We start from the raw sequence: 16,870 nt of genomic DNA, 5'->3' as shown, positions 1-16,870 counted from the left end.
AAATCAACTACCGGTAATGTGGTTCAGATTAGGGCTGGGTATTGACACAAATTTCACAATTTGATTCGATTTCGATTCACAAGCTTGCAATTCGATTCGATTATGATTCAATTCGATTCAATGTCGATTATTTTGGCTATCAGGTACAATACAATACATTGCAAATTTTCTCAAGGAAAACAAATCTCTTAACTAATGCTGTTAGCCATGGGAGTCAGTTGTAGCCTATAGGCTTCATTAGCCTACTATAATATTGAAGGTAAAAATGAACTGATTTGTATACAAACACTTAAAATACACTTTTATTTATTTTTATAATAATAAAGTTATATGAAATTATATAAAATTTTAAATGATGGCTGTCATAAAAAACTTTCCAGATTTATTCAAACATGCATTAAATATTGAAGAACATTAAAAATTATAATGATTACATAATATGGTGCATATATTTAACAAAATGCTCCTCTCTAGAGTTAATTTTTCTAGCGGACTAACGAGTTTATGGTCACTGGATATGTTTTTTTCTGAGGTAAATGTGACGTTACATGACATTGTTTACTAACGTCTTTGCACGGTTGAAACACTGATTGAGCGATTCCATGTGACATGATACGGACTTCGATAAGTTGTACTCTATCTTTTAACACAATTTCAGATGCTCATTCATGTTTATTTCGCGCTGTAACTGGTATTAACTGGTATTAAGGCGGAAGAGTTGCTTCCGTTGCTTCTCTTGAGCTGAGCTGCCTGCGCCGGAGCGATCTCAGCCACAGCGCCAAAACGGTAATTATGTTTTTGAATTTCGTAAGAAAATGGACGTAATTTGAAATCTGAGACTTTGTTTCATATCAATAATAACAAAGCACAAAGATTATTGCAATTTATTGGATGGGATGCGCGCAACAATGATCCACTCATTCATCAACTGAAAACAGGATGACTAATCGATTCTTGGGATTTAAGAATCGATATTGTTTCGTAAAAGTGTGAATCGATTAAAATCGAGAAATCGATATTTTTTACCCAGCCCTAGTTCAGATAATATAATATTTTTAGTTTCTGTTGATTAAACCAATGTCCTTCATTGTTTCAATGAACTTAAAATTTTAAGTCAGCCAAGTTACTTTTTTTAAGTTAAACCAACAATATATATTTTTTACAGTTTTATATTGTTATTTATATTGCACAATTGCTATTTATTGCACAAAATTAATTATTTAACCAAATGCAAATCAAATAATGGTACAAAAAAGAATAGACCAGAGAATTTGTATACTGTATGCAAAAAACGCATGCAACTACACTGACAATTTGCATAACTTTCCATATTTGTAACGGTTTAAGGTGGAGTGTTGATACTGTTTTTGTTCTAGTGACAGTAGGAAATATCAGGAACAACTGTCATAATGTTCCATTTTTAACAGCCTTTATAAAAAAAAATAACTAAAAAAACCCCGAATTATTCCTCTCTTTCCTGCCTCAGAGGCCAGGATGTGTTCCAGAGTTGCATGAGAAACACCCACCAGTCTTAAACGCACACACAAACATACAGTACATTAGTGTCTCTATCCAGCTCAAACACTACAAACCAGACAATCTTGTTCTCAGTTCTGGATGGTTTCTGGTTTCATACAATGATCAGATAAAGCACTGTTATCTACTATATCTGAGGTGAAAGATGCGATTGTACCCGTATAGGCAATTTATATCCACTGTCAACCTGCTGCAAGAACTGAAAAACAATCCCTAACTCAGAAATGGGAACTGGAAAGAGAAACCAGAAAGTTATGACCAAACATTTTTTTTATTTTTTTTATAAGATAAACTAAAAACATTGTTGAAGCAGAAGCAGCAGCTTAGTCAAAGACATATGATATACAAAGACAGTGCACTCATATTACTATGAATGGGAGAAAGTGCAGCACGCAATATGACGGAATAAGTCGTACCTTCTAAATAAAACAATAGCCAATTGGTGAAGTCATTGTGAGAGACGAGTGCTTGTGGCTTCACAAACGCGTTGGCTGGTCCAGTCTGAAAAATGCAGGTTTTTTGTCATGATTTGAGTGGTTAGAAACAAAAATTTATCAGAGAGTTGTTGTCAGATTTCATTGGTGATTTCAAATAGGGAATTTAATGGTAAGCTTGGTCAACAGCTTTGGAGAATTTGCTGTTTCTCCATTCAAAGACATGTTGTACTTGAAATATCTGCCTGAAAGGCGGTTCAAAGATGGCCGCCGAGTGAAATGACTTGCCTTAAGGGACTTAAGCAAAAATGATGCTCAAATCTGGCTTGCGTCATTTCCCAATCCTGTTTCCACCATCATTTCCTTTTGTCTTCTTAATACTCTCCAAAAATAAAATTCAAGTTCAAGTTCAAGGCATCCATCAACCAAATGACTGCTTTTTTTATGTGTGTGTTTTTATGGTTTTTAAATACTTTTTTATGCTTCTAATCAAATGTAATGTTTTCATTTCAGAGCTGTTTTTTTTTTTTTTATGTACGCCGTTGCACTCATATTGCTCATTGTGGTTTTGCGATGTGATTTATTAAATTATTTATTTCTTTTAATGAATACATTTCCTCAGGGGTTTACTCAGTACATTTCGAACAAGTGCACTTACACCAGGTGCTACTACACATACTGTACTGTCATATCTCTAGTCCCTGTTTACCTAATTGGATGTGATAGTGCTTTAATTAGAATTAATGATCAAGTGAGTCTGATCCACCAAGGGTTCAGATTAACTCCTCCAGGCCAGAGAGATTTACATAAACCAACTGCTCACAGTCTGTTTCAGTTACAGCCACACATCCAACAAGGAAGATTATTAACCCATTCACCCTGCAGGCCAACGGAAATCATCCTGTACCAAATCATCCTGTACCAGATCCATCCATCCATCCATCCATCCATCTATCCATCTATCTATCCATCTATCTATCAGTCTGTCAGATACTAGTTGGAAATTGCAAAGCAAGAAATACATGTTAGAAGGGCTTGCCAAAACATATACTCTAGTCTAGCAGCACAACATCCTGAACATGAATTTCAGGATCTATCAGTAGGCTTTCTACTCTGAGTAACCGACAACCGTGCATTTTTATGTAAAACCAATCAATTCATTTATTGATTTATTTGATTATCTTTTGAGCCAGCTGCTTCACGGGCATGTACATCGCCTAGTAAAATGAAACGTTGTGGGAAAACCCGCAGTAAATCCTTCTTATTCCCAACAACAGAGGGAATCCCCACAAAATCCCTTCCCTTTCTCACGCTTTCAAGCTGCTATGGGGGAAACACGTCTGATGTCGAAAGCGCGTTCACTGACACGAGCGCAAAATCTCCAGAAACCTAAATACAGTCTACATTAAGTCTGTGACTTGTGCTAGAATGTGTTTTATTCTATTCAGTGCAAGTATTCTAATATGTATATAATATTTAAAGGCAGACGTTTTCCTTCCAAATTCTCTTGAATTAATCTATCATGTACAATACAGCTGAAGCAGAGCGTACAAACAGAAGGAACATCATTCAGCGGTTGCATGTAGATCCTTAACGCAATTCCTCACCGTACAATGCGTTTCGGGTTATCTGGCCTCCCATGACTCAACGCCGGGTCACTGTTTTTTTGCGCTGGCCGCGTTTATTTCTCAAAGGTGGAGAGTGCGATAATTCCACACCGACATCATGCTGGAGGAAAATATCTCTCGGCCCCCCGAAACGAGATGTAAACAGTCGGACACTCCTCCAGTCTCGGTGCTCATTGACTGAGCGCGCGGACACCAGCGCCACACTGACTCATTTACATAGAAGGCGGAGTCTAAAAGCGCTTCACTAGGTGTCACTCCCCTTCAAACAGACCCACGCAGACATATCAAATATTCAAGAAACACACTATAAAAATGTACATATTAACATAACACCCATTCTATAACCTCATATTTTCTTAAACACATGCAATGGAAGTATATCGTTGTGCACATTTTTTCAAACAATTATTTAAAATACCCATTATACATTATACAATTTACAGTGTTGTATGTAATGCATTACTAGTAATTAATTAACCTACTGTAATTTAATCACTTTTCCCTTGAAAAAGTAAAGTAAGGGATTAGCCTACTCTTAATTTTTCTGTAATTTACTTCTGATCTAATTGCATTAAAAACTGTATAGAACAATTCTTTATTAAACAATAGATGTAGGCTATGTTTTTTTTTTATATCTCCCTTCTAGATACTTTGGTCAGTTCAAGAATAAATTATGCAATTTTATATTATTTATTTTAAAGAATTAAAAGAACAGTTTTATGTCTATCCTTGTTTTGTTCAACTGGTCGAGACTGAAATGGGATTTAGAAAGTAATAAGTAATGCATTACTTTTTAGAGAGAGAAATTAATACAGTTATATAATTACACTGTTGAAGATGTAATTAGTAGCTAGTAATTAATTACTTTTTTAAGCGTTACCCAACACTGTTCATTTATAGGCTTATATTTATATACTGTATCCATGTATACATTTCGGTATTATAATTAAAAGAATATTTATTTTTTGATTTTTTTGTGGATTTTATTTTAGTGTAGGAATTCAAGGACAACATTATTTTGATGGGTTTTTATGTCATATTTTAATTTCCAAGTTCAAAGGGAGAAGAAGCTGTCAGATGTTGCAATGGTGAATCTACCTTTACAGTTTCACTCACCGGTGTTGTTTAATTTATTTTTGTGCAAGAAAAAGGTCCAAGATATTTAACAAAAATATTTGTCCACTATTGTAAACAGAAATGCACTGTTGGGTGTACATATGCACACTTCTCTAATGTGGTTGAACTAAAACAATATCTCAAGAGGAAGTACGGCTTTCAATTTGAAGTAAGAGGAAGTGACAGAAGAGGCATGGTTTTTAGCAAACAGCCATAAAATAATGTCAAACGAAATATGCTTATGGGAAAATTATGTTTACAGTCCCTTTTTTGTCATGTCTTTCTGAGATACAGTATAACGCCAAACAAAGTCCATATGGCCAACCCTCTCTACATCTCAGCAGAATGACTGAATTAGACTATGTTAAAAAAAAAAAAACCCTCCTTTCCTCCCTGGCTTTCTGGGAATGTTGTCCTCTCTCTTCTGTGACCCTTAAGAACTATGCCCTTATAATGTCATCTCGGGTCAATCTACTTACTGTCACTCCATTGATCTGGGAACAGGTTGTCCTAACCCAGATTTGAACCTCATCCACTTTAAGAAACGTTCCTTCAGCCAGTATTATTTCTGATACAGTTCAGAGGACGGTTAATTCATAACGCTTTAGAAATGACATGGCAGAATTTTCATTTGGTTATATAAATCAGTTAATAAACAAATAGCCTGAGAGTTTCACTGTTTCAAGTTAATAAATAAATGTGATCAACAAAGGGCCGGGAGGATATAAACTCAATTAAACTCATTCTCACTATCGCCTCTCTGATTACGTGGAAAACATTATCCACTAAAATCACGTTAGCAATAATATTTACTTTTTTTGCCGTCCCCCTTTTTAACAATTGGAATTTTGAAGGGAACCATAACAAACCACAGGCCTTCGCTCCAGAACACCACCACTTTGATCAAAATGAAATCATCGCTTGCTCCGCAACGATGGGCTGATTGGTGCACTCTCGCTCACACATGGTGCACACATTTTTTGGAGCTCATGCCCGAAACGCACAAGCGCTTGTGCTACTTTTGTGTTCAGGAATAGGGGATTGTCATACGGCTTTCATTAGCACCGCATGAATGATGAATCGATATCCTCTGCAATACATGACAAACAGAAATGAATGGTGCTCTTACAAAAACCTCCTTCTGAGAATTATGACAGTGCATGTTTGCCATTTAGTTGTTTTGGGGTTGAGGTAACTGTTGGAGTTATTTTATTTTCTGCAGGCAAGACACACTAATATATTCAGAGTTCAGTTCCGAGCAACTGATATAGTCTCTTAAAGGAGAACTCCAGTAAATTTTAACATTGAGCTCATTTTTTTGTACATTTGGAGTGCTGTCAATACAGAGAACAACGACAAAAATCGGCGTTGCCTACACCGTGTTATCCTCTTTTTAAAATGTGCACCCTGTTGACTTCAATGGGGCAAGTTTTAAACCTGCTTTTAGCCTCTTAACATCCTTGATGTGTCATTACAAGTGCCCAGCCATGTTGAGTGATTCCTTCAGAGTGAACACGGGTGAATCTGACTGCAGTAGATGTGAAAGATATGTATAAAAATTATGTTAATTCAGCCAGCGCACATACCTGTATTTTCTTCCTGTTTTCGGTCGAAGTCCACAGTAGTCGATTGCCGAGTTCGCGCAGTTAGTTAGTTACCTATGATCATGCGCGTGAACTCGACAATCGACTACTGTGGACTTCGACCGAAAACAGGATGTAAATACAGGTATGTGCGCTGGCTGAAATAACATCATTTTTATTCATATCTTTCACATCTACTGCAGTCAGATTCACCCGTGTTCACTCTGAAGGAATCACTCACATGACCTGTGCACTTGTAATGACACATCAAGGATGTTAAGAGGCTAAAAGCAGGTTTAAAACTTGCCCCATTGAAGTCAACAGGGTGCAAATTTTAAAAAGAGGATAACACGGTGTAGGCAACACCGATTTTTGTCGTTGTTCTCTGTACTGACAGCACTCCAAATTTATAAAAAAATTAGCTCAGTGTTAAAATTGACCGGAGTTCTCCTTTAAAGCTGAGTGCTTTGGCCAATCGATCTGTGCTGTGTTTCTCATACAACGACACAACTCGCTGCTTAACTACCATAGTGAATGAATCGTTGAAGAAATCAGCTAGTCACGTTACGTTTCCCCGTAACCATATTGTCGCCAAATTGTCGTTTAACCAAGTTGGTTAATGCTGTCACGAACTTGGTGGAGTGATAACTTCTTTTAATGAATCTGTTTGAGATCGAATTAATGTTTTGCTATAAATGACGGACATGGCATCTGAGAACTATTTCGAATTTTTCTCAGTTATTTTGCTTTATTTACGGATTCAATCATAGACTCGTTCTTGCGTACTAGAGTACGTACGCACATGTGCACTATTAAAAAAAGGTGCTTTAAATCTCTTGACAAACTAAAAGATGTAAATGACATTTGTACATATTCTAAATAAAAGATACAGATTGTACATTTAACCACAGCCAACCACACAACTTTGTGATGCTGCTTGCGAATATTCGTCGGAACTATAATTTCGGGAAACACAGGCTCGTTTAACTATGCTGATAACGACGGAACTTGCGACCATAGTTGGCTAACGATGCTTTCGGGAAAAAGTTTTGTTTTTTTTGTCCTGAAACGGCTCATCTCAGTGCAGCGGTCCATGTGAATTTTCACAGCTCCCCTACTTCCCCAGCACCACCTGTCTAAATTTGCTTTCCTTACAGCAGCTCATGTCCTATTTACTGTATTTATGTGCATGTTTTGACAATAGACTTCACTCATGCCATCAGTGGCAGCGTAACAGATCTAGTCCGCCAAGACAAAGCCTATGTACATTCCATTCTTAAATAAAATGCTGTTTAATACTATTCCAAGAGTTGTCATGATTGAAATGTGTGTGTGTTGGTGTACAAAGCAAAGAGCAAATGGCTTTCGACCATTCTCACTATATACTAAATTATATGGTAAGTGCTTTATAAAAATGGCTAAACTCTGAAACCTGAAATGATTGGAAGCACATTGCAATTGGAGATTGGCTGACAAAGTGTCCATGAAATACTATCCTCATTAGAACCAAGAGACAGCCGACGCTGGAACAGCACTTATGGATGACTTGACAGGCACTGCTGCTGAACCCCAACCTGCATTTGAGAGCTGGGGAGACAGCCGAGGCCAATTATGCTGACCTTTAGGATTCAGATCCCAAAGTGGGAATGTTCCTTTGCGGATACAACATCAATCCTGCAGTCACATGGGAGTTTGCTGAGGCTGTATATCTGTGTGTATTGTGTTTGTGCATGCTGCATTAGGTTCTCACGAGGTTGCCCCATCTCTCCTTTAATTCCAAACACATATTCTCTTACATAATACACTCAGATAGATAACATGCTTTGGAGAGGCTCTGCTAATAGAGCAATCCATTATATTTCTCATCCTATGTCAAAATACTTCAATTTACATTTTATAATTAGACCTCATAATTTCATTAATCCTGCACACAGTCAACCTTGAATAATGTCACAAGTTTTATAATGCATTGCCAGTCAGTTAATCAATTGTTAAACTTAAGAGAAATTATACAACAAAAACCTATATTCTTATTGCACGGTTTTCTGGAAAAGGTTTTTTTTTTGGATACCAAGTAACTTAAAATATATAGGCAACTAATATATTTTTTACTCGTCTATAATGCGCGAAGGGAACAAAAATAAGTGCATTATTAAAAAGACAACATGTTATTATAACAAAAAGTGAGGGCTATACTGTAATAGGAGTAATGAAGTATGATGCTGAAAATTCAGCTTTGCATCACAGGAGTATATTACGTTTCATAATTAATTAAAATAGAAACCATTATTTTAAATTGTAATAATAATTAAAAATATTTTTAACATTATTATATCACAATATTACCTTGGTGAGCATAAGAGACTTCTTTCAAAAACACTGTGCAGTATGTGTGTATGTACTGTACACTAAGTGTATTAAAAATGTATTATTATGTTAACTATTTCTCTCACTTTTTTTCAGATTTTCTCCGTTTCTTTTTTTGTTTGAAAACCCTGCTCTGAAATACTTGATTCTGGTCAATTTTTTTTTTGTATAAAAAAGAACCCTAAAAAGAAGCGTGATACAACTTTTCAGCTTGAAATAGCATGACGATACATCATACATTACTTTAGATTTTATTGCACACTGTATGTCACATGGTTAGCATGGTAACTTACAAACTCTATATGACTTATGTATAGGCCTATGTGTTTCATTGGAACTCAGCCATGGATACAATTGTATCTCCCTCGTGCCATATTTCTTCATAATAGATCTGATTACATAAGCCCAATCGTTTCCCTATATTCACTGTTGGAACTTCATTTTGCATCTGTCAGCAACTGCTGACCATACGGAGGCCTTTTCCTGACATATGGATAAACACTAATCAGTCTCACTATTGCTTGGCAGAGTCTGACACTGAGTGTTCTTTAGTCTCCAGTTTGGGTGATTTGCTGGACTTTGAAACTGCATTTGCTTCCATTATGTGGATTCAAAATGCTTATTTTGATATTGTATAAAGTCAAGTGAATCATACACTCTTGAATGATACTTCTAGTCACGTTGAGTCCAGCGGAGTATCTCCTTCTTTGTGGATGTGAAAACCGCAGGCCAGAGCCAAATTTAGCTTGTAATTATTGATCAAGGACAGACATTGCTGCTAGTGTCATGGTGCCGTGTAAGCTGGTGTGTATCTAGTAAACACTCCCTGTCCCCCAGAGGTGTGTGTCTCCGTGTGTAATGTCGGTGAGTATGAGAGTGTGTGTACGCTCTTGTTTTTACTGCTCTTGTTCTACAGCAGCTGCAGAGCAGTGGATGTTTCCACGACAACAAGAGATTATGGTTTCACAGGGTTCAAATCACACATGTCTGTGATAAAGCGTACACATTTTCAGCTACATAAAATATGAACGTCTGTATTCTGTATGCAATTATGCATGTATGCTGAACATTTATTTTAGCCATTATGATGGCAGTCTCCGGAAAAAGACTTGGTAAATTGATTCAGCTTGAATGCGTTTTGGAAAAAAAAACTGTTTACAGACTAAGATGATTTGCTGGTCTTAGCTGGTCTCCCAAATTTAGAGGGCACTTGTTTGCTGGTTAGACAGTTGAAATCCAACCTGACCAGACCAGCTCCACCATCAAACCAGTTAATGGACCTGATAAACTCACGGAGAAGTTTCAGTTGTTCGCTTAGCGGTACAATAAATTTTGAAACCCCTTTCCAGAGGTATACTGTTATTGAACATCCCAATGCTGCCCTAAAATATGTGCTGCGCGCTTTCCTCTCAATAACAAAATAAACATAAAACAAAAATGAAAGCGGTTAGAAAACAGAGGTTAAGAAAGCATATGATTGGAGCGATGTGGATATATTTGTGCCAGCTCTCCAATTCGGCACTTCAGTCATTTAACGTCACCTTCATTTAGCAGGTTAAACAATATAAAACAATCAGCTTTACAGTATTGAACATAAAAAACAGTGTCAGAGTTGCGTTCAATTCGAATTTTAACTTTAATTTCTTCTATAAAGCAGCTCTCAAGTGTGTTCACGTCTGACTTCAACGAATTGAAGAAAACAAATGAAGATTTTGTTGTCAAAGAAGGCGGAGCCTAAGAGCCACACCTACTTATTACATAATTGCTATGGACCAATGGTAGTTTGAAGGTGTTTACTAACCACAGCAAGCTGTTTCAAACTCCCAAAATGAACTCCAAATAATTGGCCTGATATTGTTTGAAATTACATCACAACAGTTTGTTTCGATTTCAACTGAAGTTTGTTATCAGTAGGACAGCCATCATGGTAAAACATGGTAAAATCGCAGCAGTAACCAGCAATGCCCATCTAGAACCAGGTAAAGCCATCTTGGATTTTACACTGTTGTCATCTTATATGCACATTGTCAGTATATCAAATAATACCTTGGTATTACCATCATGGTGTTGCAATGATACCTAAAAAAGTCATTGTATAGAGTACAAAAAACATAATAATTGGTTTAAGTGAAGTAAATCCAATATGGCAAGAGTAGCAAAGATGATTCTCTCTTTTCTACTGAGTCACTTCAGTAACTAAATATGGAGGCAGCTGCAGAGAGAGTCGAGGAGGGTCTACACACACACACACACACACACACACACACACACACACACACACACACACACACACACACACACACACACACACACACACACACACACACACACACACACACGCGCGCGCGCGCACTCATAAAGTCTCTAAACAAAAAGACCATTCAAATACAGATCTCTTGTACAGCAGCATACCATGTGCAAAATATTACAAAGGAACATTAGATGCTCTCATTATTACAGACATGTGCAGGGAGAGAGAAGTAAACAGCTCAATATTGGAGCTATTGGAGCCAGTTGCAAAAATGACTGTGGTGAACCATGGAATTTGATGGCAATACAAATATGAATGATTACAGTATTAATATATCATGGTTTTTACATACCATGGAGGTGGTATAGGCCTACATGTCAAAAATCATGATATATCTGTATATGAAAGACAATTAAATATTTAATTGCTGGATTTAATTTAGCATTTTTAGCTGAAAGCAATTCTTTTTTTTTTTTTTTTAAATACAAATTCTAACTTGTTCTATTCTAACCCCTTTTGAATAGCCCTACTTTAGACTCTCTTTAGTGTGTTCATTCATTTCATACATAACATCGTCTTATATCAGAGTACATCCTGGGTGGAGAGTTTGGGCTCATTGTATTTAATAAAAGGGGAGAGAGTTGTGAGCTCATACTCAGTGAACCAATGAGAGGAGATGAAAGTCAAGCGGTAAAAGGATCTGTCATTGAGGTTTAATAATACACACGCACGCACGCACACACACACACACATATAGAGAGAGAGAGAGAGAGAGAGAGAGAGAGAGAGAGAGAGAGCAGGATTATATCTAAGAGCCTTATAGTTTGACTTAAAAGTAAGATATTAGAGAAGGAGGATTCAATATTATTAATTGTGAAGCATAGATCATTATAAATACTTGCTGAAATGATGGATGGATGGATTTTTTTTTTTGGGGGGGGGGGGGGGGGGGGTCTAGTAGCCATTATCTCAGGCCCTACATCCTGTGGTCCATATGGTATTACTCGAAGATGTCATGTGTATCGTCAAAATGACTGATCTGATCATTACAAGCTGTTTATTATTCATTATATTAGTGTTAATCCACTCCAGCTGTTCCATATTTTCATACATTGTGTTGAGTTAAATTTGATTCTTGATCAGGTCATGGGCCGTGTTGATAATTGCGCTTTGTGAAATCATCTGCCAGAACTGGACCAGATAACCAAGATGAGCATGTTCAGATTTTGGTTTCTATGTAGAAGTCTTGTGGTTTTAGCACCATTTGTGATTGCTTTCGGTTTGTGCGGTTATAGTGCAACACAAAGTCATGAAAAGTGTTTACTTTGAATTTTACTCTTATAGTGGCCTTATCTCACCTATCCACACGGATGTTGTATCAGGGTTGCACATTTCAGATTTTTAGTTTATGGTTTTTGGCTTGAACGCAGTGCTCAGGTCCAACCTGAGATCAGTGGTGAAATAGCTCTTTAAGGTATAATAATCACAGTTTGCCACTTTTTACAGTGTACTTTGATCAATTTCATGCATTCCTGCTGAATAAATGTATTAATTTCTTTAAACTTTTCAAATTTGGACCTCACTGTAAATGCATTATTCTAAAATAGATAGTTAAACATTGAACAACCATCAACAAAGCATTCGTAGCCATTGACATTTAACACAAATAGGCTTTAGTGCATATCTTTGTGTGCTATAGTAAATGAAGCATAGCAAAGTCTGCTTCTCTTTAAAACTCTCTGGCGTCAAGATTTGAGCGTTTGACTTATATCTGACTGTGAGTCTGTGCTAAAGCATGTCCAATGAGGTGAAGCCACAAGTATTAGCTCTAATACACTCTGTGGTTTCAGGATTACATTTGGGCCAATCCGTCACTGAACTCTGGCTGTAAACCACGGTGGAAGAAGCTCAACAGTCGAACTTACACACCACAACCGATTTGATCACAAACCCCAGATTCCCTCAAGACCATGTGCATACAAGAAAAACTGTTACATATTTAAAAATATGGTCACGGCTATATTAATCATGTGCCAAACGCTGCTCTCATAACTCAGATTTGATTGAGTCTGACGTTCCGCAGAGTTGTTGAAAGGACACGGAGTCAAAACATTTAAATTCTGAAACTTTTTAAATCGAGCCATGTAGGTTTTCTGAGGACAGAGATGTACTGAAACGGACACAACATGTTTTAAGTGAACCATAAAAGCTACAAAACTGATTTGGTTTATTTTTTTTCTGTTTTGGTTAGTTCGCTGTATGTGGTTATAGTTTCAAGAGTCAAATGTGTCCTCAAAGAGATAGATAGAGATAGAAGTTGGTTGTCTTAATGCAAAAAGGTATAATTATTCCATGTAATTTTTTTTTTTTTTTTTGTTCGGTAGCCCCGCCCACAGTAAAATCTCATTGCGAAACTGGGTGTGAAACTGATGATTATTATTATTTTTGGTGAAGTGTTCCTTTAAGAACAATATAGAAGATCTTTACAAGAATTGGTGTACAAGTTTGTGTGACCGTATATACAGTCACACAAACACATAAACATGTTTATGTGTCGACTATTTACGTTTATGAGTGTTTGTGTTGGCACCTGCCCATGCCTTTCTACATGCCATGAGTCAGGTATCATATTTTTTTCCACTCTGAGAAAATGCTTTACTTTTTTCTAGGTCTTCAGTTCACACCTAAGGGGTTAGTTCTCATTACAATAAACAGAAGGACCTGTCTCAACCACAGACATGACGTACATCAGTAGACTTAATTATCTAGGGATAAATCTCTCTTACTGGGATCTAATGGCTTTTGCCTGGGAGACACTTGGAGCGCTGTAGGAACTGAAGCAGACGAGGCAGGGGAGGTGATAAGCTGACAGTAGGAGTCGCCTGTAGGGCTCCAGGATCAGATTGCAGGGAGTGCTGCTGTTAATTGGAGGCGATGAAGGACAAGACGGATCCTGAAGGGTGAAGTGTTGACCTCTAGCTGAGCTCTAAAGGGGGACGTATCACGGAAAGCCAGATTTTATTTGCTCTTTTGAGTTTGAAAAATGTAGACATACTCTAACGTTCACGATACTCAGTCCTTCCAGAAAATGTATTGAAATAAAATCTTCATAGTTGTGATGTCACACAAGATATTTAATAGTAGTTACATATAGGTGTACTGTATGATAAGTGACCTTACTGTATATTAAATGGGTTCGGTAGGTTATTGTAAGGTAATTATGTTAATAGTAGTTTATATATAGAGATATTGCTGTATTGTGATGAAGGCCACTATGAATATTGCTAATTTTTGTGTGCACACATGTGGGCAAAAAATGTAAAGATAATTTGTGGAGCAGAGTGGTAAGAAATGGACCCTGAAAGTCAAAGCCGCTTTCTGTTTCTCTCGTGTGTAACTCTGACAGATGGCAAGCGGGATAAAAACTCTGCAAATAAAAGTGTAATCCCGTCCTCACATGGGTTGACACTCACTCGCCAGATTATCCTATCAGAGAGAGAGAGGGGGGAGGGGGAGGGGGAGGGGGAGGGGGAGGGGGAGGGAGGGAGAGGATGTGGATAGCGAAAGGAGAGTGTAAATGGTAAAGGTGAAGAAGGAATGGATAAGGGTGGTGTGTTTTCCTCTTGGCTTCTAAGTGAAACTGAGAGAAGGGGATCGAGAGTGGATGAAAATCACAGAGGTTTAAAATAATGAATCGACAAATGCCTTTTAAATACCTCTTCACTGTAAAAAAAAAAAGATATGCTCAATAAGTCATGACAACATGTTTTTACTAATGCTGTCAAATTGATTAATTGCGAAGTTTGTGAACACACACACACACACACACACACACACACACACACACACACACACACACACACACATATATATATATATATATATATATATACATTTTTTGCCCACATGTGTGCACAGTCATAAAAAAAAGCTTAAAAAATGATCAATATTCATAGTGGCCTTTATCACAATACAACAATATCTATATATAAACTACTATTAACAAAATTACCTTATAATAACCTACCGAACCTATATAATATACAGTAAGGTCGTTTATCATACAGTACACCTATATTTAACTACTTTAAATATGTTGTGTGACATCACAAATGAAGATTTTATTTCAATACATTTTCTGGAAGGACTGAGTATTGTGAATGTTAGAGTATGTCTAAATTTTTCATTTTCATTTTTCTGAACTTAAATACGAGCTTCATAAAAATGATCATTCTAGAAGAAAATTTCAGATTGCACTTCATATATATATATATATATATATATATATATATATATATATATATATATATATATTAGGGCTGTCAAAAAATGAATCGCGCTTAATCGCATCCAAAATAAAAGTTTGTTTTTAATAATATATGTTTGTGTACTGTGTATAATTAAATTTGTATATATAAATACACACACATGCATGTATATATTTAAGAAAAATGTGTTATTTATATATATAAAAAAATAAATTTATATATAATATAAACTATATAAATATATATACAGTATGCAAATATTTCTTAAATATATACATGCATGTGTGTGTATTTATATATAGAAAATAATTATACACAGTACACACACATATATTATGTAAACACAAACTTTTATTTTGAATGCGATTAATCGCGATTAATCTTTTGACAGCCCTAATATATATATATATATATATATATATATATATATATATATACTGTACATATATACTATATATATATATATATATATATATATATATACAGTATATATATATAAAAACTAGTGCTGTCAAATTGCAATTAATCGCATGCAACATTAAAGTTTGTGTGTGTATATATATATATATATATATACACACAAACTTTAATGTTACATGTGATTAATTGCAATTTGACAGCACTAGTTTTTACATTACTTTAAGTCATAAAAAGTTGAAAATTTCTTACCTAATTTTGATAAGTTATACAAGATTCAACTATTTTGTTTAAAGTTGAAATGACTTATACAGCCAAGTAGATTGTACTTAATTTTAAGGCAGCGACTTTTTAAAATTTTTTTTACAGTGTTTAAGCTGTCATGTTTTTAAGAGATCACAGACTAATTTAAATTCTCATAATAATAATCATAATACTTTTTTATCATCTCTTAAAAAGAGTTTCCATGGGTAGCTCATAGGTTTTAGAACATAGCATCAGTGTGTGGTTGTGTATGATGTTAAAGGTACTGTGAAGGCAAAGCTTATATACACCACTGGCTTATGGGAATTGGTTGTGTAACGCTTGCTAATCTTTTATATAGTTTTATCTTTAAAACATCATTTAAAATGCCTCTGGTGATAAAAACTCTTATTTTATAATATCACAATACACGGGCCAGTGCTCTGATTGTGTAATACCACAGGACCTGAGCTCCGCAGCCCAAACGCTTGTATTTTTATCAGCTTACGCATCTACAGCATCCAGCACTGAGCGCTATGTCAACAAGGCATCTATAGGTCAAAACACAAAGCACACATGCAGGGGCCCACGCAGTGCAGTCTAGGCCCGAGGGCCGGGATGTGGAGGTGGATGAAGACAGAGATGAGGCGGAAAAGAGAGAATACTGGTTCTTTGGATAATGTCACACAATATGGCAGATATAGTTGTAATCAAAATTATTCAACCCCCATTGCATATCAGGTTGACTGTCACATTTTACAGACTTTCAGCTGTTTGCAATGAACAAATCACACCAAAGTAATTGAAATAGCTCAACAACAAATGTTTCAAGTCGTTTCCCCAAATTCAACTGAAAACTCTCCTGAATAATTTCTGTATATTACTAAAGGCTTAAAATCTGCAGCAGGTTTTTCAACAAACAATGCAGCACTGTTTATCTTCATTTGAATATGAATTGCATGGGACTTTCCATGAACAGGGAACAAAAAGGTTTTTTCTTTGTATAAATGGTCAGTGAAAAGAAGTG

The 16,870-nt window shown here is 36.1% G+C and overlaps 1 protein-coding gene across 2 annotated transcripts in view; it reads right to left on the bottom strand.

Moving 5' to 3' along the window:
* The window catches only part of neurl1aa (neuralized E3 ubiquitin protein ligase 1Aa), an 80,010-nt gene that overhangs the window by 39,941 nt on the left and 23,199 nt on the right, over window positions 1–16,870 (bottom strand). The window contains exon 1 of one of the 2 annotated variants that reach the window (XM_079864644.1): window positions 3,578–3,803. The exons of the other annotated variant lie outside the window; for it this stretch is intronic. Coding sequence (XP_079720770.1) covers window positions 3,578–3,611 — 34 coding nt within the window. The 5' untranslated portion in view covers window positions 3,612–3,803. Of the gene's footprint in view, window positions 1–3,577; window positions 3,804–16,870 lie in introns of those variants that run through there. 2 annotated transcript variants of the gene reach the window in all.

Source organism: Squalius cephalus (genome assembly GCF_949319135.1).
Source record: "Squalius cephalus genome assembly, chromosome: 2".
Taxonomy (NCBI): Eukaryota; Metazoa; Chordata; class Actinopteri; order Cypriniformes; family Leuciscidae; genus Squalius; species Squalius cephalus.
This window is presented reverse-complemented; position numbering and strand designations above follow the sequence as displayed.